The sequence below is a fragment of the Trichoderma ghanense genome, assembly GCF_004382785.1.
Source record: "Trichoderma ghanense strain CCMA-1212 chromosome Unknown scaffold_1, whole genome shotgun sequence".
Taxonomy (NCBI): Eukaryota; Fungi; Ascomycota; class Sordariomycetes; order Hypocreales; family Hypocreaceae; genus Trichoderma; species Trichoderma ghanense.
The window spans coordinates 2933705-2956550 of NW_027395664.1; the positions used below are offsets into that span (position 1 = coordinate 2933705).

General features: G+C 57.7%; 10 protein-coding genes across 10 annotated transcripts; 5 read left to right on the forward strand and 5 right to left on the reverse strand.

The window, feature by feature from the left end:
• Positions 1-219: 219 nt before the first annotated feature.
• Positions 220-898, forward strand: CCMA1212_002353 (Succinate dehydrogenase assembly factor 3; the record flags this gene model as incomplete). Its single annotated transcript, XM_073699739.1, has 3 exons — positions 220-438; positions 657-756; positions 825-898. 3 exons carry the CDS (start codon positions 220-222, stop codon positions 896-898), a joined length of 393 nt encoding a protein of 130 aa, XP_073562546.1.
• A 131-nt stretch (positions 899-1029) lies between these two features.
• Positions 1030-3354, reverse strand: CCMA1212_002355 (putative ATP-dependent RNA helicase prh1; the record flags this gene model as incomplete). Its single annotated transcript, XM_073699740.1, has 1 exon — positions 1030-3354. The coding sequence occupies one exon, from the start codon at positions 3352-3354 to the stop codon at positions 1030-1032; it is 2325 nt and encodes a 774-aa protein (XP_073562544.1).
• A 686-nt stretch (positions 3355-4040) lies between these two features.
• Positions 4041-5370, forward strand: CCMA1212_002356 (Protein transport protein SEC9; the record flags this gene model as incomplete). Its single annotated transcript, XM_073699741.1, has 2 exons — positions 4041-5244; positions 5311-5370. The coding sequence occupies exons 1-2, from the start codon at positions 4051-4053 to the stop codon at positions 5368-5370; spliced, it is 1254 nt and encodes a 417-aa protein (XP_073562542.1). The 5' UTR covers positions 4041-4050.
• An 804-nt stretch (positions 5371-6174) lies between these two features.
• On the forward strand, positions 6175-8736 carry CCMA1212_002357 (GTP-binding protein 2; the record flags this gene model as incomplete). The annotated part of the gene is made up of 1 exon (XM_073699742.1): positions 6175-8736. One exon carries the CDS (start codon positions 6175-6177, stop codon positions 8734-8736), a length of 2562 nt encoding a protein of 853 aa, XP_073562543.1.
• Positions 8737-8920: 184 nt separating this feature from the next.
• Positions 8921-9395, reverse strand: CCMA1212_002358 (uncharacterized protein; the record flags this gene model as incomplete). Its single annotated transcript, XM_073699743.1, has 2 exons — positions 8921-9211; positions 9333-9395. 2 exons carry the CDS (start codon positions 9393-9395, stop codon positions 8921-8923), a joined length of 354 nt encoding a protein of 117 aa, XP_073562549.1.
• A 369-nt stretch (positions 9396-9764) lies between these two features.
• CCMA1212_002359 (Uroporphyrinogen decarboxylase) lies at positions 9765-11172 on the forward strand (the record flags this gene model as incomplete). The annotated part of the gene is made up of 5 exons (XM_073699744.1): positions 9765-9819; positions 9904-9945; positions 10025-10560; positions 10647-11037; positions 11099-11172. 5 exons carry the CDS (start codon positions 9765-9767, stop codon positions 11170-11172), a joined length of 1098 nt encoding a protein of 365 aa, XP_073562550.1.
• Positions 11173-11622: 450 nt separating this feature from the next.
• On the reverse strand, positions 11623-12192 carry CCMA1212_002360 (uncharacterized protein; the record flags this gene model as incomplete). The annotated part of the gene is made up of 2 exons (XM_073699745.1): positions 11623-11857; positions 11993-12192. 2 exons carry the CDS (start codon positions 12190-12192, stop codon positions 11623-11625), a joined length of 435 nt encoding a protein of 144 aa, XP_073562015.1.
• A 1204-nt stretch (positions 12193-13396) lies between these two features.
• CCMA1212_002361 (uncharacterized protein) lies at positions 13397-15528 on the forward strand (the record flags this gene model as incomplete). Its single annotated transcript, XM_073699746.1, has 2 exons — positions 13397-15203; positions 15257-15528. The coding sequence occupies 2 exons, from the start codon at positions 13397-13399 to the stop codon at positions 15526-15528; spliced, it is 2079 nt and encodes a 692-aa protein (XP_073562014.1).
• A 301-nt stretch (positions 15529-15829) lies between these two features.
• CCMA1212_002362 (uncharacterized protein) lies at positions 15830-18263 on the reverse strand (the record flags this gene model as incomplete). Its single annotated transcript, XM_073699747.1, has 4 exons — positions 15830-16516; positions 16563-16761; positions 16815-16879; positions 17112-18263. The coding sequence occupies 4 exons, from the start codon at positions 18261-18263 to the stop codon at positions 15830-15832; spliced, it is 2103 nt and encodes a 700-aa protein (XP_073562013.1).
• Positions 18264-18749: 486 nt separating this feature from the next.
• On the reverse strand, positions 18750-22573 carry CCMA1212_002363 (Actin cytoskeleton-regulatory complex protein sla1; the record flags this gene model as incomplete). Its single annotated transcript, XM_073699748.1, has 4 exons — positions 18750-18775; positions 18847-20646; positions 20769-22134; positions 22376-22573. The coding sequence occupies 4 exons, from the start codon at positions 22571-22573 to the stop codon at positions 18750-18752; spliced, it is 3390 nt and encodes a 1129-aa protein (XP_073562012.1).
• Positions 22574-22846: the final 273 nt, after the last annotated feature.

A 22846-nucleotide genomic window follows, 5' to 3' on the forward strand; every position in this document is an offset into this window, starting at 1 on the left:
TTCAAAACATAGTTGCTTTCAGCTGTGCTTCTGAAGTTTTATACGTGAGATGATACGACCGAGACAATCGAATTGAAACACCTGCGCTTCACGACGAGTTGATGTCATACCCTCTCGCCTGAGCATCATCTCATCCCATCTCATCCGATCCGATCTCATCTAAATCTCGTCCCATCTCCCCACCAGGACAACAAAAAAACACAACAAAGAAACACAGCGATGCGCCCGTCAATTGCAAGACTGGCCTCTGCCGCAGCCATGCAAAACGGCGGCGGCCTGCGCCCCAAGCCAATGGCCCTCCTGCCTCCCATCCCGCTCTACCGACGCCTCCTGCGCGCGCACCGAAAACACCTCCCGCCGGACATGAGAGTCCTCGGCGACGAGTATGTCAAGGCGGAGTTTAGGGCGCATCGCAACGTGGACAATCCTGCGCATTTGGTACGTGTGTTGTGTGTTTGCGTTTGATGCAGTGGTGGTGAAAAGGGGAGAGTCGGGGAGATGGTTCTGTTTTGCCTTTGCTGGGGTTCATCTATGTTGGGCTCACGGTTTAGTGCCTTATGGGGATGGATATATGAGTTACGGATATGCTTCGGTGTACTCGATATATGCGTGGTTTGCATGTGACACTTACTGACTTGTGTCTGGGCTCTTTCTAGATCGGCTTCCTCACCGAATGGCAAATGTACGCTCAGCAAATCGAGGGCGAGTCCTGGGTGGGCGAAAAGATTGACCAGAGCAAACTCCAGAAAATGAGCGGTAAGCCTTTTCAACTCAGTCTTCATGCCGCCGTCATGAGCACCGCAGCTGAACGAGTACCTTCCCAGACGAGCAAATCCAGCAGCTATACGAGTTGATGCAGGCCATTCAGAAGCACCACAGGGGAGAAGATGCCGAATAGCCCGGCTCGAAAGACATCTTGTGGACCGAGATATTTGTAGAATTAGAACTGTATATTAAGGCCTGTATAAGAAGACTGTCCGTCTATCTCTTGCGTTGTGCAGACATGGAACACGCTGTCTAATCGCTCGTCTACCTCCCCAATGCCTCGGCAATCCATGCCGCCTGAATCGCACTCACTTTCTTTGCGTAGTTCTTGTTCGTATACACGTGCTCAAGAAACATGATGGCCTCCTTCTTCTGCCCGTGCATGACACTCGAAGGGTGGATGGCAACCACATGCTTTCCGTGCACAGTCACGAAGCTCCCGTCCGGCGCCAGCATCGCCGTCCTCATGGCGAAGCCCCTGAGGAAGCACTTGATGACGGACTCTGCCTTTTCCGGCGACAGAGGCGTGAACGGCTGCGGATCGGGCGGCGGCATTTCGGAGAGAAGCTTCTCCTTCACACACATGCCTCGAAGCTGCCGGCGAATGTTGAGCGCCTGCTTCATGTTTCGGATGTTGATCTTGCGCTTCTTGCACCAGTCGATCCGGTCCGAGTTCTCTGCAGCATACATCTGCATCGCTGTCAGGTACGTGATGATGTCGCCCTCTCGTCTCTGCACATCCTTGCGGTAGGCTTCTACTTCCTCTTGGCCCTCTTCTGACTGTACGTGCATGAATATGTCGTCTCCGGACGTGAGACAGGAGATGGCATCAATCACCTCGAGGACACAGTCAAACTCGGGCCCTGCGGCGGCAAGGAGAACAGCCCCCAGGGGAGCTGAAAGCGGAAACCTGGCCATCGTCTCGCCCGCCGCCGTAATGGTGCCATCGTCCGCGAGAGCCCCCAGGAAATGCAAATGAAGCAAGGCCATTTCTATCGCTGCGGGCTCTGGTGCGTCTATCAGCGGAAATGCCATGACATCCTGTATGCCGCGCGCTTTCATGGTGAGAACGGCCCCTAGGACATCGTTTCTCAAGATTTCCGGGAGGTCTGAGTCTTCAAGGCTGTTGAAGGCATCTTCCGTGTAAAGCCGGAAGCATTTGCCTGGGGCCTCACGGCCGGCACGACCAGCACGCTGCACCGCGGATGATTTCGAGATGGGCTTGGCCAAGAGCGACTCCATGCCGAGCCGCGGCCGGTACTGCTTCACCTTGGCTTTGCCGCAGTCTATGACATATCTCACGCCGGGCACCGTGACGGACGTCTCGGCAATATTGGTAGCGAGAACAACTTTGCGCGTGCGAGGAGTCTTGGCGGGTCGAAAGGCCACGCTCTGTGCTTCAATCGAAAGCTGTCCGTACAGGGGAACGGCGACGATCTTGGGCACATTGGACGCGAGAGTTGTGGCATATTCCTCGATGAGCCGCTGCGCAGCCTCGATGTCCTCCTGGCCGTTGAGGAAAGCCAGGATGTCCCCAGGCAACGGCTCCTCGACGTGAACTTTGAAAATCTTCTTCAGCAACGCGTCTTGGAGATCGGGCACCGGCCGGGGTTCGTACAAGATCGTGACGGGGAACTGGCGGCCCTCGATCCGAAGCAGCTCGACATTGCTTGCTTTCTCTTTTCCTTCCGCAGCCGCGTTGCCGAAAAACTCCTGGATAACACCCACCTCGGCCGTCGCACTCATGATGATCACCTTGAGCGGAATGCCTCCCCGTTGCGTTTGATCCCCAAACAGAATCTGTTTCAGAAACCCGGCCAGGAGATCAACGTCTAGGCTTCTCTCGTGGATTTCGTCAATGACGACAGCGCTATACTGTCTCAGATAGGGATCCCGCAGAAGCTCCTGCAGCAGAGTACCTTCCGTCAAGAACTTGATCTTGGTTCCCTTGGGCACTTGGTGATCGAATCGAACGGAGTATCCCACAAGCCCATCCGGCCGTCCCTTGCCGAGGGGGGTGCCCGCCTCTGTTGAAACGCGCTGCGCCAGAGTCGTGGCAGCAACTCGTCTCGGCTGTGTGATGGCAATCATGCCTCCCACATATACCTCCTCTTGCCGGCCTGGCAGCTTGACCTTGTGTCGTTTGCACCAGGGTTCCTGGTATAGGAACTGGGGCACCTGCGTACTCTTACCGGAACCAGTCTCTCCGACGATGACAATGACATCGGTGCCCACTCTCTTCACGACCGTTCGGATCTCGTCTTGATGTTGCCATATCGGCAGCTCTCGGCGAGCTTTAAACAACGGGTTTTCTGTTGTGCCTCCTGTTTTTCGAGACTTGTTGCGTGTTTCGTTGTTTTCACGCGGCGCTGATTTCGGCGGCTGTTGTGGCGTGGCTTTCGAGGGCTGATCCTGCGACAGGTTTGAAGGTGTCGACTTCAGGCTGCTTGCCTCGGCTTGTTTGGGCTTGGAAGAAGCAGAAAGATATCCTGCCACCGAGATGGTCTTGCCTCCAATGGTGACGGATCCGGAATCTTGTCGAACTTTTCGTCTTTTGGGCGCATGCTCCGTCGAGCTTGGGGCGGCCATTGTCGAGAGACGAGGTACGGCAAAAGAAGAAGAGGAAGAAGAGGATTGGGGAGAGGCTGCACAGAATATGTCACCAGCCAGTCATTGTTGGTCAGAGCTTGCCTTTTTTTTTTTTTCCCTTGCTCGGTGATGTCCTTCAAAATTTCACATGCAGGAAGGTCACTGATAAGATATCGGCGGCGGCCAGGTACCGAAGTGGGCCATCTGGTGTGAATTTTGCTGGAGGTACTAGTCTCGATTACCTGATACTGCGGAAGAGCGTTTGGAAGGCTTACATTGACTCAGATTCTTGTTTCAAATCTACGCCAGTAAATAAAGTAGAACAATTATTCTTGATGACGATCCATGTACTCCATCGTCGATATCTGAGCTGATTATCCTTCAGTAGATCCATATCTTAGGGGTATCCTGTCCTGCTGTGGGTGGGCCAACTGTCCCCCAGGGTCCTCGTCCCACCTGCACGCTAGTTCCTTACGGGGCAACTTGGTACGCATTGCAGTGGCTCAGATTAGTTTGAGTACCGAGTAGGGAGTTGGCACCCAAGCCTCACCACTGCATCTTTGTTTCTCTTCCTGTGACATCTCCTTTCTCTCGCATCATCCACGTGCCGCCCTTTTCTCTCTTTTCCCTTCATCTCCTTGACCTGCGACACAGCAATCATACCTCTGGATTAAACAAACACCAAGGCAAAGCACGATGAAGAAATTCGGCTTCGGCAAGAAGAGCGACGACGGCGACGACGCCAATAGAAACGCCCTCTTCGGCAGTCGCAAGAAGAACTCGCCCGCCCCCTCGGACAACCCGTATGCCAACCAAGGCGCCAGCGACCCCTATGCCGAGCAGACCAAATATGCCAACATGGGCTCCCACCAGCCGGGCCAGGGCGGGCCGAACAACGGCGCCCGACCGCCCCCTGGAAGCGGCTACAGCTCGTACCAGGGCGGACAGAACGCAGGCCCTCCGCAGACGGCCTCCTCAGGCTACGGCAGCGACCGATACGGCTCCGGCGGCGGCTACGGCTCCAACCGCTACGACAGCGGCCCTCCTCAGAATGCTTCGGCGGGAGCTAGAGGCCCTGGAGGCTACGGCGGCTTTGGCCGTGACGCTCCCGACAACAACAGAGACGCCCTCTTCGGCGGAGCGCAACAGCGACTCGAACAAAAGCAGCAGGCCGCCCCAGCAGCTGGGGGCTACGGCTCAGCGTCAGGCGTCTCGGGCGGCGGTTCCTATGGAGGCTATGGCGAGCAGCGGGAACTGACAGAGGAGGAGCAAGAGGAGGCCGACTACCAGGCCATTCTCGCCGAAAAGAGACAGCTTCAGCAGGAGAGTGTGTCGTCAGTACAGCGCTCGGTACAGATGGCCAGGCAGGCCAACGAAGTCGGGCGCGCCACCCTGGCTCGTCTCGGTGCGCAGGGCGAACGGCTGCACAATACCGAGAAGAACCTCGACCTTGCAGCCAACCAGAACAAGATCGCCCAGGACAGGGCAGCAGAGCTGAAGACGCTCAACGGCAGCATGTTTGCGGTCCACGTGGGGAACCCTTTCACGTCCAAACAGCGCCAACAAAAAGCCGATGAAGAGATCTTGGCTCGTCATCGGGCGGAGCGAGAGCAGCGAGAAACCACACGGCGAGATGGCTACGCAGCCACCCAGCGTATGGAGCAGAACATGCGCCAGCTGAACACGGGCATTGGCCGGCAGCAGGGCCGCAAGAAGGACTACGGCAAGTTCAACCTGGACGACGAGGAGGGCGCCGACGAACTCGAAGACCAGATCGACGAGGGTCTCACCGAGCTCGAGGGACAGGTCAAGATGATGAACATGGTTGGCCGAGCCATCGGTAACGAGGTGGATTCTCAGAACAAGCAGATTGACCGGATCATGAACAAGGTAATTGCCCTCTGACTCTTTTACGTTCCGACTGCCGGTATCGGATGGCTAATGCTTTTATCACAGAGCGACGCGGTTGATGACGCCACGAGGATGAACAGAGAACGGCTGGCTCGTATCAGGTAAAGCGATGAATAGAGGCTCGGTGTCTAGATGTTATAGACTGCGGAGTTGTGCGAGGCTTGACGTGTGTTTACGATATAATGTAGTGATTTCTGAGATACATTACATGCCACATGTCTTATTGGGAATGATCATTCTTTTATTCTTAGGATGCAGGTAGACTGTTGGTAATAGAGCTGGCGTCGTGTGATGTTCCGTATCCGTATCTGACCTGGAATTCCCATGATATGACGGTACTTTTACACAGAATGGAAACCGTCGGGCTTAGCTAACGGCATCTTAGTCAGGCAGGTACTGTGCCATACCAGCTCCTTAGCATCAATACCTTCAATGGCATTGCCAGCGGGTTACATCATCGTGGCTCAACCAGGTACCGGCCTATCCCCCTTTCAACGTATCCCCTTCCCTTACCTGACCTCACCTCGGTTCTCAAGCAGGCATCAGGAGCTCCGTTGAGTCACACCTACAAGCTGGTCAGTGGCTTGGCTCAGTCTGTCACTTTCGCTCATGGCCTGACTTGATCCTCGATTCTGCTTGTATATATTCTCCCCTGTCCTTCATCCATCATCTCATTCCAATTGCTGTTCTTTTTTTGCCACCGCTCATCGTCTATATGCTTGTATCTACACGCGTGATCCCTGGACCTTAGGAGGCGCCTCGCATTACCTACAGCCAGTGTCGCAACAGCTCACGATGATACGCATCGCTCGGTATTGCTCTGCGCAAGTGTATCGGACCATGAGAGTATGAATCATATCGCCTTAGTAGAGCAGGGAAAACCAGATCGAACTATCACCAACGCCACCAATGGCCTCCGTCTTCACGTACGACCCGGACCCTCCCCGCGTCTCATCGCCCTGGATCCAGGCCGATGATGCAGACAGCTCGCCGGGCTCCGGAGCGGCCGTGACTCAGACCGGCCTGCTGTCCGAGTATGGCGTCACGAGACTGGAGGCAGAGCCGCAGACCGGCCCCATCGAGTACAAGCTTCATCTGCTGCTGCGGTCACGGCGGAGCTACGTGTACATGAGCACCGTGCGCCAGAAGAGAGACAAGCTTCACGCTCAGCCGGGAGACGCCGCGGCGCTGTACTCGGCGTCTCCGACGCCTTCCTCGTCGAGCCAGCCTCGCCAGGAGCGTCTCCAGCGCCTCACGACGCAGCTGCTGTGGCGCCTGCAGCAGTCGTCGCCGTATCATGCGTCGAGCTCCCGAGAAGTGAGGATACCGAAGCTATCCGACGGCAAGGGAGATGCCGAGTCGCCGGATTCTCGCGGCACCCAAATGCCGGGCCTTGAGGAGTCTCAGGGCGCTCTATACGAGATAGGCGTCGCTGACGATGGAACGCTTGTCGGGCTCAGCAGGGACGAGCTGGACGAGAGCATTGCTACCCTGAAAAACATGGCAGCGAGCCTTGGCTGCGGCGTTACCGTGTTGCGGATGGTGATTGTGGGCGACTGCGAATGGATCGAGATTGCAGAGCCCGACGGCAATGCTGCCCAGAAGCCGGCCCCGGGTACAAGACAGGACAAACTCTGGGTGGCCGAGGCATTGATCACGCCCAATACAGAAGTGCAGCGTTCAAAGTCGCTTCAGGATGTCCAGAGCCATGGCGGGTCCAGTGGCACAACCTCTCTGCAGTCATCTACGTCTACTACGGCACCACCAGGTCACGCCAAGTCCACGACGCCGCAGTTGCGGGTGACGCTGACGGGCCCCATAGCGTCAGGGAAGTCGAGTCTCTCGGGGACGTTGTCGACAGGCACTCTGGATAACGGCCGGGGCAAGAGTCGCTTGAGCTTGCTGAAGCATCGCCATGAGATGGCATCCGGGATGACCAGCTCCATCGCGCAGGAGCTCATTGGATACAAGGAGCGGCTCATCTTCAACTTCTCTCATCGCAACATTGAGTCGTGGCTCGACATTCACGACTACGCCAACAACGGCCGGCTTGTGTTCATGTCTGATTCAGGCGGCCATCCGAGATATCGACATACAGTCTTCCGCGGGCTGATGAACTGGGCTCCGCATTGGATGGTGCTCTGCATCGCTGCAGACGATGCTGAAGTGACTCATGACATGGCATCTGCGGTGATGGACTCGGCAGACACTGATCTAGTCAAGGCCCATCTGGACCTCTCGCTCAAGCTAGACGTTCCGTTAGCCATCGTCATTACCAAGCTGGACCTCGCGTCCAAGGCAAGCCTGCAGAAGACAATGACGAAGATACTCGCTGCTATCAGGGATGCGAAGCGAATACCGAAGCTCCTGCAGCCAGACCAGCAGCCGCAAGATCAGCTGGCTGAGATCCCCCAAGCAGACTGGGACAAGGTGCAGAACCTAGTTGAGAACATTGCTGAGCAGGGAGGCCCGCTGAAGCATGTTCCCATTGTTTTCACCAGTGTCTTGAAGGGAGTCGGCGTTGGCCTTGTCCATGCTCTGCTTGCAAGCCTGCCTCTGCCAGAGATGGCGACAACGACGCCGCAGACTAGCTCTGCGGAGATTAAGGCACAGCCGGAACAGCCGAAGGACCTCTTCTACATTGACGACACGTTCAGTCTGCCAAGGTCCTTTGACGACTCGCTATCGAATGCGGACGGGGTCATCATATCCGGTCACGTTCGTCTCGGCGGCTTCTCAGTAGGACAGAGCATCGTTGTAGGGCCCTTTTCAACAGGCCACGGTCGTGCTCCTGGCTCCGAGGAGCAGTCGTCGCCTGATGATCGTGGATCGCCGGTGCTGACAGCCGTGGCCGCCGAACATGCCTGCAGCACCAGGATATTTGACACACCACCTGTCATTGCTGCAGACGAGTGGCAAAGGGGCCGCATTGTAAGCATCCGCAATCTTCGGCTACCTGTGGGCACTCTGGAAGCTGGCCAGGTGGGGACCATTGGCATCATGTTTGAGCAAATCCAAACCGAGCTGATGCCTCTGAAATCGGAGACGCCGCAGATCCGAAGAGGCATGGTCATGGCGACGCCGCCTGTCGATGCGCTGGGCAGTGAAGCCACTCTCCAGGCCGCTCGTGGATTTACGGCAGAGTTTGATGAGGATGCTGCCCAGTTTCCTCCCTTGGGCACAACAGTCAATGTGCTTTTTGCTTGTGTCCGAACTGCTGCCCGGATCGTTGACGCCTCGACCCAGCGCCGCGACAGAGCAACTGAGGCAGCTGCGGCGTCCGATGCCGACGAAGAAGTCGAAGCTGCAGCGCATCCTCCGGAGGGAAAAGTGACCAAGGTATCTGTAGAGCTGATTCACAGCCGAAAATGGGCTGAGCTAGGGACGTCGGTCATCATCATGGGAAATGGCAGTCAGGACGGGTCAGGACTACAGGGATTTGTTGGAAAGATAACGGACGTTCTACCTTGACATGAACAACATCCAGGTTGCAAAGTGCACATCATTAGTAGGTTACTTGTTTCGTTATAGTATTCGTAATAGATTTTTGGTTCGACACAAAGCCATGGGTAGTCGCTTGTCTGCATCGTCCCTGTCCTTCGCCAGTTGATACTATACATGCACATCCCCCCTCCTCAAGACAGCCCTTGCGCTTTCAAGCTCTCACCAAGCCATAGAATAAAGTCCACGTCAGAATGAATCCCGGTAACCCATTGAAGATGGGGCTGGTCCAGAGCTCGAGGGCGCCCTTGTAGTAGCGACCCGTGTCGAGGACGCTGCGGCCTTCCGCCAGGGAGCCCGGGGCGAGCTTGAAGACGTAGAAGAGGAGGCTGGTTGTTATTGAGAGGGCGATGTAGTAGAGGAAGCCGTAGTAGGACTCGAGGCCGAGGATGCCTGCGCTGACGCCGAAGAGGGAGGCCGTCAGGCTGTGGAGGTTGGTGAGAGTCTGGTGGAAGGTGTAAGTGAGTGGGTTAGACTTCAGTTGGACGTTGCTGATGCAATGACTTTATGGGCAGCTATGAGGTGAAGGAGATGGGAGAATTGGGGGATGAGGACATTGGATGTACCTTTGTGTTGTGGATGACTGAGTCTTGGACGATGGGGTTGATCTGAAGCTCCTTTTCCGACATGGCTGTGGTGATGAGACGCGGTTGATGGATGGTTTCAATGTGTTGAGATGAGTTGAGATGATGCTGATGAACTCAAGCGACAGCTTGGAGACAGACAGACAGACAGCTTCACAGCTGGGGTACGTACCTCAAGTTGGCACCAGGCAAGCTGATACGGGCCGAATGAGCTCCGAAATCCGTGCAATGGCAGGTACGTACCCCGCGGGGAGGCCTTGACTGGATTGAGGATTGAGTGGTGGGGGGATTTGCAGCATTGATGGAAAGCTGTTTCTCTGCCTTTTTGCAGTTATGCAACTGAGTGCTTCCAGCAGCAGCTGCTCAAGTGAGGAACCATTTTACAAGCTGCGCATTGATCTCCGCCTGGACGCGATGGAGCACAACTTTGAGCCGTTGAAGAACGACCTGCTGCTGCGGGCGGCATGGGGTGGGTTTCTGCCCGGTTGAGCTGCGGAATTGAGAGTTCTCTGGACGGTGTTTGCTTATACGTTGTTGTTGCGCCCATCGACAGGACAGACCGTGGAACGACCTCCCATGTGGGTGATGCGCCAAGGTACGCTGCGTCTGATATGATGTGACCTCGGTCTCTTCTTCTGCAGGACTTGTGTCTAACCAAGAGACTGTCGTCACAGCCGGCCGCTACCTCCCGGAATACCATGAAGCCAAGGGCACCCGCGACTTCTTCGAGTGCTGCCGCGACGCCGAGGTCGCCTCGACGCTGACCCTGCAGCCGGTGGAGCGCTTCGCGGGCCTGCTGGACGCGGCCATCATCTTCTCCGACATCCTCGTCATCCCGCAGGCCATGGGCATGCAGGTCGAGATGGTGGACAAGAAGGGCCCGCACTTCCCGAGCCCGCTGCAGGACCCCGAGGACGGGCAGTACGGGCGGGTGCTCGCGGGCGACGTCGACGTCGCCGCCGAGCTGGGCTACGTGTACGAGGCGATTACGCTCACGCGGAGGAAGCTGGCCGGGCGGGTGCCGCTGATTGGCTTCTGCGGCGCGCCGTGGACGCTCTTCTGCTACATGGTTGAGGGGGGCGGGACGAAGCTGTTTGCGCAGAGCAAGAAGTGGATATACAAGTACCCCGAGGAGTCGAAGAAGTTGTTGGCCAAGATTGCGGACGTCTGCGTGGAGCACTTGGCTCTGCAGGTCAAGGCTGGTGCTCAGGTATGACGTGGCCCCAACTACAGAACTACAAAAGAGTAGTTCGTTCAATGTTCGGTGGGAAGCAAAGCTAACTGTGGGTTGTGTAGCTGGTGATGGTGTTTGATTCATGGGCCGGCGAGCTGGGTCCTGCGTCGTTCAAGGAGTTTTCAGAGCCCTACCTCGCCCACATTGCGCAGAAGCTGCCGCAGAAGCTGCAGGAGCTGGGGCTGGACAGGGTGCCCATGACGGTGTTCCCCAAGGGAGCCTGGTATGCGCTCGATTCGGCGTGCGACCTGGGATACAACGTCGTCGGCATGGACTGGCTGCAGGACCCTGCCGAGGCTGTGCGGATCCGAGGCGACAGGAACGTGGTGTTCCAGGGCAATGCCGACCCTGGAGTTTTGTACGGCTCAAAAGCCGCCATTACCAAGGCTGTTGAGGACATGGTTAAGGGATTCTGGGTTGGAAACAAGGGCTGGATTGCCAACTTGGGTCACGGTAGGATGATTTTGATGTTGAACCTGTTTGTTTTCACGTTGCTGACTGCTGTCGTTTCTAGGCATCACACCAGGAGTGAACCCAGATAACCTGAAGTTCTTCTTTGAGGAGATTCATCGCCTGACTAAATCATAAAGTCACTGCAAAAGTAAAGAGGATGGAATGAAGAATCAAGATGAGCAAAGGAAAAAAAAATAAAAGGACCAACTCTCAACTCAGCAGCAGAGTCAGAGTGTGTATTGCATTGGCAAAGATGTACTGTAAGCCCGATCCAAAAAAGAAACAAAAACCAAGCACCGCTCCGTCTGTTGTTGATAACCCTGTTGTATCTGGATGCCATTTCCTGATTGAAGCCCACAAACAATTCTTTTCTTTTTCTTTTGGACCACCGAGAAGACTCCGTACCTTGGCAAAACCCTGGCATAATGCGCCGTCGAAAACCACGAAACAGAAAGCCATGAAACAAAAGAGGAAAGCCGATGAAAAAAAAAAGGTATCTGAAGAAGAACGGAGAAAAGACCAGCGGGAGAGAAAAGGGTATAGGAGAGCCGCGAAAAGTCCAGCATCCTGCCTGTGGACACTCCATTACTTCTTGCCAAACAGCCACCGCCGCTTCGTCGTTGCCTCGGCCTTGTCCTTGTCCGTCTTCTCGACCGATTTGTCAGAGGCCTTGTCCGACGTCCTCTCGGGCGCCTCGTCAATGGCCTGCTCGATGCTCCGGTTGCGCGCCAGCTCTTCGAGTTCCTCCTCGCCCTTGAAGACGTTGCCCGCGCCGCCGCGGCCGCCCAGCTGGGCTCCGGCACTGAGTCGCCTGGGTACTCTGTACAAATAAAACAAAGAAGATACGTTAGTAAATGTGTTTTTTTTTTCTGAAAAATCTGCACATTGCGCCATCAAGGTACATAGGGGCAAGGATCGCTGCTGCTCCTCGTTCCTATCATTCATTCGAACTTACGCCTGGACGTCCTGGCGGAGACGGGTCTCTTTGGGATCGTCGTTCCGGGTCATGTTGCCGGTGCCGCCGCGGCCGGTGGTGACGACGGGGGTCTTGAGCACGGGGGTCTCGAGGTCGGAGGCGTTGATTTTGGCGGACTTTGCGGCGTCGGCCATGTTGCCTGCGCCGCCGCGGCCGTGGGAAGCGAATTGGGCAGTCATGTGGCGTTGCTGATTATCCGACTATGACTTTGAGCGTAGATTTATGATTCTTTGTAATGTGTGGAAGTTGAGGATAAGTTGCGTAACGCGGGCGGCGCAAAGATGTTTTGGCGGGAGAGAAGAAGAAGAAGAATGCGACGGTCGATGTGTGTGAGGGATGACGATGGTGGATGTATGATTCAACAGCCTTGGGAAATGGTGCAAGTGGGAGTTTGGTAGCCTTACAGCAAGTTGCAGTGGGTTATAGTGCCTTGTTGGCAGGGGTCGTTGGCGGGTCATCTGCCACAGGGGAATTTTTTTTTTTTTCGCCCTTTCTACTTTTTTTTCTTTTTCTGTTTCTTCCTCAGCGCTAGAGCGGACGGGGACGGCCTTGCATTAAGCATAAAGCGAGGCCGAATGCGGTTTAGAGGGGGCAGGTGATGGCCGAGGCCAGCTGATCCCGCAAGCGACGAATACAAGTAGTAATCATACTATATCGCGCCAGCAATTGAGTCGGTATCAATGGAACAGAAAACTGGACATGAGATGGGATGAAACCCAAGATAAGATCATCTTAACTCATCGGTAGTTCACCCGATATCGACTATCAAATCTCTCTTCCTGTACCATTTGTTCTACCAAGGTATCTACAGTGACTTGATGCTTTCAACTGCACATTCAACCCCTCGATCCACACCCGGCTTAGTCTTCCCCCCTCCTCCATCAACTCCCCCCCCCAAATCCTCCCGCTCAGCTTTTTGCTGCCAATAAGCGCTAATCAACCTGCTCCCAGCGAAACAAAGAACCGCCCTTCGACTCCCCAACGAGGTCCCTCTAGTACTATCCCATGCATGCATTGAAGCGCCGCCTGCGCACCTGCAGCTGCTGCCTTTGGCACCCTGTGGAGCGCAGCGCCAGCAAATGAGCCGCATCGAGGGCGAGTAGCGGTATAAAGAGGCGGTGGTTGCTGTATGTGAGAATAATCAAAAATGGCATCGTCCCCTCCTCTCTTCCTCTCTCGCTCTCCTCTTCTCCCCCTCCCCCCACAATTCCTGCCTTGTGATTCTGCCTTATCGGCTCTGTCTTGAGCGAGCAAACGTCTTGCCTGTGACTCTTTCTGTTTCTTGTTTTTTTTTTTTTTTTTCTTTTTCCTTCCTCGTCTTCTTCTTCCTTGTTTCTTTCTTCCGTCTTTCCACCAGCTATTTTTTGCTCACGACACCAAAAGATGAGCAGCAGCCTCTACGACTCCGACGAGGAGTACCGCATCCACGTCGCCCGCCGCCAGTCGCCCCCCAACGTCCGCTACGTCCAGGGCCCTCCCGTGCGGGGAGTCCAGTATGGCAGCGGGACCGACTATCTTCGCTCCGAGCCTCGCGCCACCGCCGTCGCCCGGCCGCCCTCACGCCCTCGATCGCCGCCTCGCCTGAGCCGCGAGAGCCCTCGTAACAGCCGCGCAGGCCTGGGCGCCGTTGCCTCTGCCTCGACCTCTGGCGCTGCCCCGCCTCCGCCGCCCGCCGCCCCGGCCCCGATCGTCATCAACAACCGAATCTACAATGAGCATTCGTCTGATGAAGACAGCGACGACGGCCCTCGCCGCAGCCGCCGCACCATCTACCGCCGGTCTTCCCGGTCGCGCTCTCGATCCTCGTCGTCGTCGTCCCGTCGTTCGGCGCACAGGACGCGGGAGGCGTGGGAGGCAGAGCTTGCACGCCGTCAGCTCGAGGAGCTGCGCATGAGGGAAGAGCGCGCAAAGGATGAGCGTCGGCTCGAGAGGGAATATCGCGATGAAGCCGAGCTCCGTATCGCCAGGCAGCAGCTTGAGGAGATGAGAAGGCGTGGCGCTGACGCAGAGGTGGAGAAGCGCATCGTCAAGGAACTTGAGTACAAGCGCATGAAGGATGAAGGGGCCGCCGAGGAAGCTGCCGAAGAGAGGAGGCGGCTGGAGAAGGAATACCGCGAGCAAGCTGAGCTTCGCTTTACCCAGAAGCAGCTCGACGAGATGAAGAAGCGTGATGCCGAGAAAGACGTTGAGAAGCGCCTTTCTCTGCAACTTGAGTACAAGCGTTTGAAAGACGCGGGGGCTGCCGAAGAAGCTGCCGAGGAGAGGCGCCGCCTTGAGAAGGAATACCGCGAGGAAGCCGAGCATCGCTTGACGCAGCGACAGCTCGAAGAAATGAAGAAGCGCGACGCCGAGAAGGACGTGGAGAAGCGCATCGCCAAGGAGCTCGAGTACCAGCGGCTCAAGGAGGAAGACGCCGCCGAGGAAGCCGCCGAGGAGAGGAGGCGGCTCGAGAAGGAGTTCCGAGACGATGCAGAGCTCCGGTTCGCCCAGCGACAGCTCGAGCTCATCAAGAAGCGCGAGGCCGACGCGGAGGCGGAAAAGCGCATGACGAGGGAGCTCGAGTACAGGCGCCTCAAGGAGGAGCAGGAGGCCGCCGAGGAGAAGCGACGGCTCGACCGCGAGTACCGTGACGAGTGGGAGCTCCGCCAGGCCAAGCAGCAGCTCGAGGGCATCAAGAAGCGCGAGACGGAGGCCGAGCTGGAGAAGCGCCTCATGAAGGAGTTGGAGCTCAAGCGCCTCAAGGAGGAGCAGGAGGCGGCCGAGGAGCGGCGCCGCCGCGAAAAGGAGGCCCACGAGGCCGTCGAGAGGTACAAGAAGGCCGAGGCCGAGCGCATCGCCCAGGAGCAGAAGCGCAAGGAGGAGAGCGACAAGGAGTACCGCCGCCGCCTGCACGACGACCTCGTCAAGTCGGGCCTCGACGAGCACGCCATTGACGCCATCCTCAACAACAAAAAGGTGCCGTCCACACCGGTCCAGGCTCCCGGTCTGCCTCCGGCTCTGCCCCCTCCTCAACAGCACCCGGCGCAGCATCCGGCTCTGCCTCCCAATCAATATCCTACCCTGGCTCTGCCGGCGCCGCCGCCACCGGAGCATCCCGTGGAGCGCCCGACGTACACTCGCATGTCGCGCAAGTACCTGTCGCTCGAGACGCTGCGGACGTTTAGCATCGACTTTGAATACGACAATGCAAGTTTTCTTTCTTTCCTTTTCCTTTCCTTCTTCCTTGAAGGACTCGCGATATAGCAGGGCTACGTTGGCTAACAAACACTTTCTCCCCACAGGACCCCGACTACGTCCTCATCAAGCGATGGGTGCCCGAATGGGAGCAGGACCAGTTCTGGCGGCACACGGAGCTCATCCGCGAGAAGCGCAGCAAGCTGCTCATGGTCGAGGACAAGAAGCATCACCACCACCGCGGCGAGACGGAGCTCGAGTTTGTCCGCAAGAAGCACGACCGCAAGAGGAGCAAGTCGCCCGCGCTGCTCATGTACCTGGCCGGCGCTCGCCCCTCGTAATGAATGACGCCCCCCCCTTCACGTCCTTTACGAGATTATGTATGGCGTGTTTTTTGTTTTGCCACACGTGCGTTCAGGCCGAAATGATTTTTGATTTGGTTCATGTAGTCCGTATGCTGCTGCTATTTGATTGGTTTTTTTTTTTTTTTTTTTTTCAGGCTACGTTATGTCTAAAGAGTACATGAATTGAAAACGAGAAATCAGAAGAAACCGAGCGAAGTGCCCATCATGTATAACCTGTCCCCAAGCTCATATATCGTACATCATTAAGTCTTTTTCGAACCTCGTACCCAGCCATAATCTATACCGACTTGAGACTGCGCCCTGCGCCGTAGCTGGCGGTATACCTGCGAATGAGCTCCTCGTATATCGTCCACGAGAGCGCAGAGCTCAGCGCCTTGCGGCTCATCCGGAGGGCCAGCCCGCGCCACAGCGAGCGGAAGCCCTCCTCCACCACCATCCGGTATCCCGCGTGGAACAGGTTCCGGTATCGCTGCGGCTGCAGCTGGATGCGCGTCTTGCACACGTCAATGGGGTTTGATATGGCCGAGCACGCGGCGCCCGCGGAGATGGCCGACACAAAGTTGACGGAGCTGGCAACCGACGCGGTCATGGCCCTTGTCCCCTCGGCGGAGGAGCGGCTGCCGGACACCAGGAACGCCAGCCTCTTCTTGAGCATCTCGTAGATGGATACGTACATGCCCGCATAAGGACCGTCCCGGATGGCGGTGGCGCCAAAGCCCGAGAAGAAGCCTCTGAGTCCGTGGCTGCGATGAATGTCGCTCACGGCGGCCCACATGGACGGATAAGAGTAGAGGCTCGACTCGAAGCGGACCTTGATGACCGTCAGAGGCATCATGACAAAGCCCGCCCATGTCCGTGCCGCGGCTCCCGCAACCAGGTTGGCCGTGGGCGTCAGCGTGGGCAGGCTCGACGAGGCGCTGCTGGCATGGATCCTCTGGCTGAAGGCATTGGACTTTTGCAGGAACTGGCGGATGGAGTTGAGCGATGAGAAATACAGGGCTGACCCGAACCCCGTGCGGAGCGACGAGGGCAGCGTCCCTCTCCAGAACGCGCGGATCGGTTGCGGCGACTGCCTGAGCTCCCGCCAGTAGCCCAGCAGCGACGAGGGATGATGTCCCGACTGCTGCGTCCGCGTCTTGAGCAGATCCAGCGGCTGCAGCAGGACGGCCGATGCCACGCCAGACCCGAGGCCAAAGAAGAAGTGTTGCGCTATTGATGGGGATGAGACATTTCCTCAGAACAAGCCAATGTGAAGTGCGCACCTGCCGCAGCCGGTTTCGCCTGCGATGATGCTGTTGTGCTCATGATATCGTGGCCCGGGCCCTCTCTATGCCGGCTTGAGCCTTTTCAGCGGTTTGCTTTGTTGAGAAGTTGTCGCCTGTGTCCGGACGTCTGAGATGACGCGCATTGGCGCACAGTGCAGACTGCCGGGCCGCCGAAGCTGTTTGCCTGCTTTGCTTGGAATTGGTTGTTTTTTGTTACCGGTAATCCCCGATGACCGACTCCAGCCGCCCGGCCAGCAGCCTATGCCGCTTAACTAAATCCACCCACTCGCTCACTCCCACCGTGGCCAGCAACATGCCAAAGTCAGCCCCTAGCCTGCCCAAGCTGCCAGCGCAGTAGAGCACCTGCGTCAGGATGCTCTCGCGAGCGACCTTGTCCTTGACAGCGGGCAGATAGAGGCGCAGCGGCTCGAGCAGCATGCCGACAAGGTGGACGGGAAACGTGGACAGCGCGGACGGCAGGGGATGGACAAGATCGGGGCTGTCGGGGGCCGCGCCGCCCAGGTTGGTGTCTACGCTCTTGGACATGGACACGATGCCGAAGCTGTGCTCGCGGAACACCTCGATGAAGCGCTTCAGGAACCGCTCCGTGTGTTGGCCGGTGGAGGACCGTGGCTGTCCCGGCTTCCCCTGGCCGAGCCGCTCCTCTTCCGCTAGCAGTCGAAGGGGCTCCAGCGCATCCAGAGTGGCCGCAAGGGTGATGAAGCGGCAGACCAGGAAGACGGCGGGTATCATGTCCTGCGCCGGTGCCCAGGAGACGAGGTCGGGAATCGCACGCTTGAGCCATCCCACCGTGCGCAACGTAGCAGCCAGCTTCAGGTTTGGCGCCTTGAGGGTGTTGATGAGGTCCGTGGCCAGCCGCTGGATGGAGGCCTCGGACTCGCTCAGCACGTACGAGACGAGCTGCGAGTCCGGATACAGGGCCCCGAGCCGCTGGATGTGGCCGTAGAGATCCAACGTAGACGAGAAGCCCAGCGGCGAGATGCTGGCGGTGGACGACAGCAGGGCAGGCACCTGCATCAGGTCCGTCAGGCGGTCCGCGTTGTCCAGCAGCTTGAGCACCTGCCTGCGGCGCGCAATCGCCTTGCTGTCGCCGGCCTTGCTGACGCTGGCGGAAAAGTGCTCGACCTGCGAGTCCAGGCTGGAGATGAGGCGGCCGACCTGCTGCGCGTCGCCCGCCAGCGCGGGGATGGACTCGCGCAGGGACGCATGGCTGTCGGCCGAGCCCACGACGGCCTTGTACGACTTCTTGGACAGGGCCTGGATCGAGAGGAGGGCCGAGTTGGACGCCTGCGACAGCTGCTGGCGCTCCGTCGTCCGCAGGGCATCGACTGGCTGTCCGGCCAGGTAGGCGATGTAGTCCGAGGTCGCGGCATCCAGTTTCTGCCCGCTGCCCAGGCCCAGCAGGTCCTGCAGTGCTTCTGCCATGGCGGGAGATGAAGGGAGTGAGGCTCAGGCGGCTACGGAATATGCATTGGCTTCAAAGCGGTCATATAGAAGCGACGGGTGAGCGAGTTCGTGATGATGGCCTGGTTTGGGTTGAGAGAGCAGGAGTGAAGGGGTCGGCTAACGAACCACGTTAGTGCGATAGCATTGAATGAACATGGATGGACTGAAGGTGACAAGACAAGCTATCGGCCCCCTGTAAGATAGCGGCCAGCCCACTGAAGGATAGGTGCTACAATAATGTCGCTGCGACTGCCATGGAGCCTCTGAAATGTGGACCAGCCCAGAACCCCGTCTATTCAACATGCCTTCGTATTAAAATTACATACAACTCAAAAAGAAAACATCTCTAGCTTTGCTTTCTACTCGTGACAAGGGCTAGATCAGGCAGGCAGTGTTTGTTGGGTGGAAATCAGACTATATAATTAGCTATATATCACAGGTTTGTCGCGAGAAAACCCCTTCCATCTAGAAACCGAACGGGTTGTCGGGAGCTACAAAAGAAGGGGGATATGGTTAGTTGCACGGCTTCTTCAAAGAACCACAAGGGCAAGAGAAAACTTACTCGCTTGCGCCAGGTTGGCCCGGCGGCCGGTTGCCTGGGGCGTCAGCTTCTTCGTCTCTGGCGTGACGCCGAACCGAACGGGCGGAGGAGGTCCCGTCCTCTGCGGCACAAGAGGCTGCATGGGTGCCTTCAGCTCATTCGTAGTCCCTGTCTGCTGGGGCTGCAAGCTCTGGAAGCCAGTGGGTTGTGGCTGTAGAGGCGGCGGGAGGAAGTTGTTGATGCTACCGCTGCCAAAGGGAGACTGCCCCAACCCTGGCTGGAAGCCGGTCGGCTGAGGTTGAAGCCCTCCATACTGGCTCATGCGGCTTGGGTCCATGTAGCCAGGCGCGCCGGTCATCATCGGCTGCAGGTACGGCGCAGGAGCTCCTTGAGGGAACTGGCCCAGGCCTTGCGGCTGCGGTCCAACGTAGCCCGTGAGCATTGGCTGCATCGGCTGCATGCTTTGCATCTGCGCAGCATATTGCTGTTGCAGCCGGGCCTGGGCAAGGTCGCTGAGGCTCTGTCCCGGGGGCGCAACTTGGCCCTGGACGAGGCCGGTGACTTGGGGGACGAGCGCGGGAGCAGCAAACATGCCCTGGGGGAGAGTCGACTGCGGAGCAGAAAGGGGTCGCTGCGGCGGCGGAGGAACGCCAAGCGACCCCTGAACCGGCGGCGAAATGGACGGCGCGATAGGGCGTTGCCTTCCTAGAGTCTTGGGGGAAATGTGAACACCGGTGAGAGAGGGCTGAACCTGGTTCGGCTGCGGCACCGTTGAAAAGAAGGCCGGGCTTGCTCCCAACGGTGGCTGCTGGGGCGCCGGCGCAGGCGCCTTGTTTTCACCCACGAGCGGAGCCACGGGCTGGGGCTGGGGCTGGGGCTCGGTCTTGCTCGGCTCCAAAGGCGTTGTCAATAGCGAGAGCTCTTGCAGGGAACCAGTGAGCGCTGGAGGAGCAGGCGCGGGAGCCGGGGCTGGGGCCGGGGCCGCAGCGGGAGCCGGAGCCGCGTTCTTTGCAGGTGCCTCGGCCGGCGGAGCTGATGGCTGCGCTTGTGTTTGCTGCTCCTGCTTTGTAGGCTTCACATCCCAAGCGTCATCGTCAAATCCACCCGCGGGACGTTTGGGCGACTTTGCAGGGCTTGGAGGAGATGCTGGTTTCGCGGCCGTTTCGGCAGTGCTGTCTCCGTCCTTGGTCGCGAACACGGCGGCATCGACCACATCGCCAGTCTGGACCGCAGGGGCGGGCCGACCCTTTCTTGTGTTGTTCCGAAGAGCTCCGCCAGGACCCGAGAAGAGACCGCCGTCGCCGTCGCCATTGACCTTGTTGCCGCGCTCACGGCCAAACTTGGCATCCAGAGTACGCATAACCTTGATGATGTCTCCTTCCCGCAAGCCTAGGTTCCGCAAGACGCCGGCGTCGACATCTGGTAGGACGCTCTCATCCATCGAGTCCCTCGTGAACGCCTGAGCGTAGCGCTCACAGAGGCCCACAGCGACATCGCAAGAAAGGAAAAACTGAAACCAGTCGTATTCTGGTCGACTCGGGCCCTTGTCCACGGTAGCCCCAACCGTAGGAGCCTTCTTCTGTTCCGGAGGTTTTGATCGTTTGACGTCGGCCAGGGGTCTCTCGTCGTCCAGGGAGATGCCAGTGAGATTCTCGACGTACACGAGGTCTTCATGCGACATCTTTGCTATGGGTACAGCGATCTTGACGCCGTTCATCTTGTGGAGGTGTAGTTTGCCGTCTTTGAGTCCGAGGAACTGCGCTTCAACACTGAATGACTTTGATCGATCTGTCCACACACGAACTTTGGAGGGATCAGGTTCTAGGGTGGATTGTCAGCATTTCTTGTCCTTTTTCTTCTTTCTCTCTGTATGAATATTCTTCGAGAGACTTGTCCTTCTCTTTTCCCTCTGTATGAACGGTTTTGAAGGGAAAAAGACTCACTAGACTTGTTCGCAGAGTGGCTGCCACTGTCGTTTCGTCCATTCTCACGTCGAGGCCGCTGTTGTCCCAAAGTGTTACCATCATCCGTAGTTCCGAGACTGCTGCCTCTTCGAGGCAAAGGCGTTCCAAGGCCTACCTGTTGAGGCTCTCTGCTAGCCTTCATTGCTTCCTTGGTGAGACGTATTTCTTCCAGACGGTTCTGCTCAACCATCGACTTGGCGGGAATCTGGCCTCCTGACGGCGGCGTGATGGTGCCGGAGAACTCGATGTAGCTGCTGGGGACAACGCCTTCTTTGCCGTTTTTCAAGCGGCGAACCTGCCACCAGTCCTCGCTCCGTGTGTCATCAATGATGGCCACCTCATCGCCAGCAGCAACAGTCACCTCGTCCTCGCCCTGTGCCATGAAGTCATACAGAATGGTTCCCTTCTTTTGACGCTTCTGAGAACCCGCCGCAATAATTTCCCGTATCCCCTCTGCTCGAGCGGCGCCTGCAAGCTCACCGAGAGAGGCGACGATTTCTTCTGCAGTATCCTTAGCTCCGGCATGAAAATCTATACTCTTACTAGGGCGAACAAGCTCCATGAAGACGTGCTTGCCTTCGCGGGAGTAATGGGTCATCTTGTCGGCAGTCCACTCTTGAGGGGGGTCGTTCTCGGCTCTCTCGGGTGCGATGAGAATGGTGCCGGTCAGGAGATTGATGCCCAGGGTTGTTGGCATCTTCTTCTTCTTGCCCATGACCGACACCATCTCGTTGATGTTGTACAGGTGAAAGTTGCCGGGGATGAGATGTCCTTTGGGCTGGGATTCAGGGATTCGCTCGGGCTTGCTGGGTGGCTCCGATGAGACTGAGTACGCCTGAGACTGCGGGCGAGGCCTCGTGGGCAGCGCAGGGGACCTGACGGATTCTTCATCGGACAGGTCTGGTTCTTTGAACCTTATCGTCATTGGCTCCTTGGTGGATTGTCGGTTCTGGATAACGTTGGCAATGGCGGCGGCTGGGTCTGCGGCTGGAGCAACGGGCGGAGCAACGGGCGGAGCAACGGGCGGAGCAACGGAGACGGGGGAAGCGGCAGCAGGCACATGTTCAGATAGGGGAGTGCTGTCGTCGGTGGTGATGCTCTGAGATGTCGGCCGCTGTGGTAGCGCTGGGGCTGCTGGGGGTGCCGGCGCGGCGGCAGGAGCGGCAGCCTGGAGCTCGATGTAGTTTGCCGGGACGAAGCCGTACTCGCCGTCGTATCCAGCAAGGATCCAATCCTCATCGCTGGTGTCGAAGACTTCCAGCGCGGCATCTTCGGGGAAGGACAGCTCCTCATCGGTCTGGCGGGTGTACTCGTAAATGGCACGGGCGTGGCCCACGGTCTCGGCCTGATTGCACACGCGGGGACATTAGATTAGCATGCGCGCAACTTTTCGTGAGGCCGCGCAGGTGGGTGCGGAGGCATGCAGCGCAGCTCGGCCAGCACCTGAGTTCAGCTGACGGTTGATAGTTGATGGAAGGGTTGACGTTGGGGGTCGCGAGACATCATGACGGAAGGGGGGGAGAGACGGGAGACACGAGGGCAGCCATTCCAGGGCGCCAACTGAGGGGAGTGAAGAGGGGGCATACCTTTTCAACGTAGTTGTTGGGAATCAGGCCCGTCGGCTCGTCCTCGTCATCGGTGCCGGCCTTCTTCTTAGCCTTCCACCAGCCGTCGTCGTCATTCTTCTCGAGGACGTAGAGCAGGTCGCCCTGCTTGATGGCCAGCTCGGCATCCTCGTTGGGCGTGTAGTCGTAGAGCGCGCGGTAGATGCCCAGGAAGCCCATCTTGGCCGTGTTGTTTGGCCCGGTTTGGACGCAGCTTCGAAGTGCGGATGGTTCCGACGCGTGGACTGGACTGGCTTCGACTGGACTGGAACTGCGCTTCGTTGGCGTGGAGGTATCGAGGGGAGACGATCGGGCTGTACGAGCAACTGACTGAGTGACGAAAAGCAAGCCAGTCCCGAGCAGTGCTAGCGAGTGAACTCCATTAGTCCGTCGATGCGGCAGGCGATGGGCGAGAGATGCTGGTAAGGTAGCAGTGCGGAAGTGCTGAGGTAG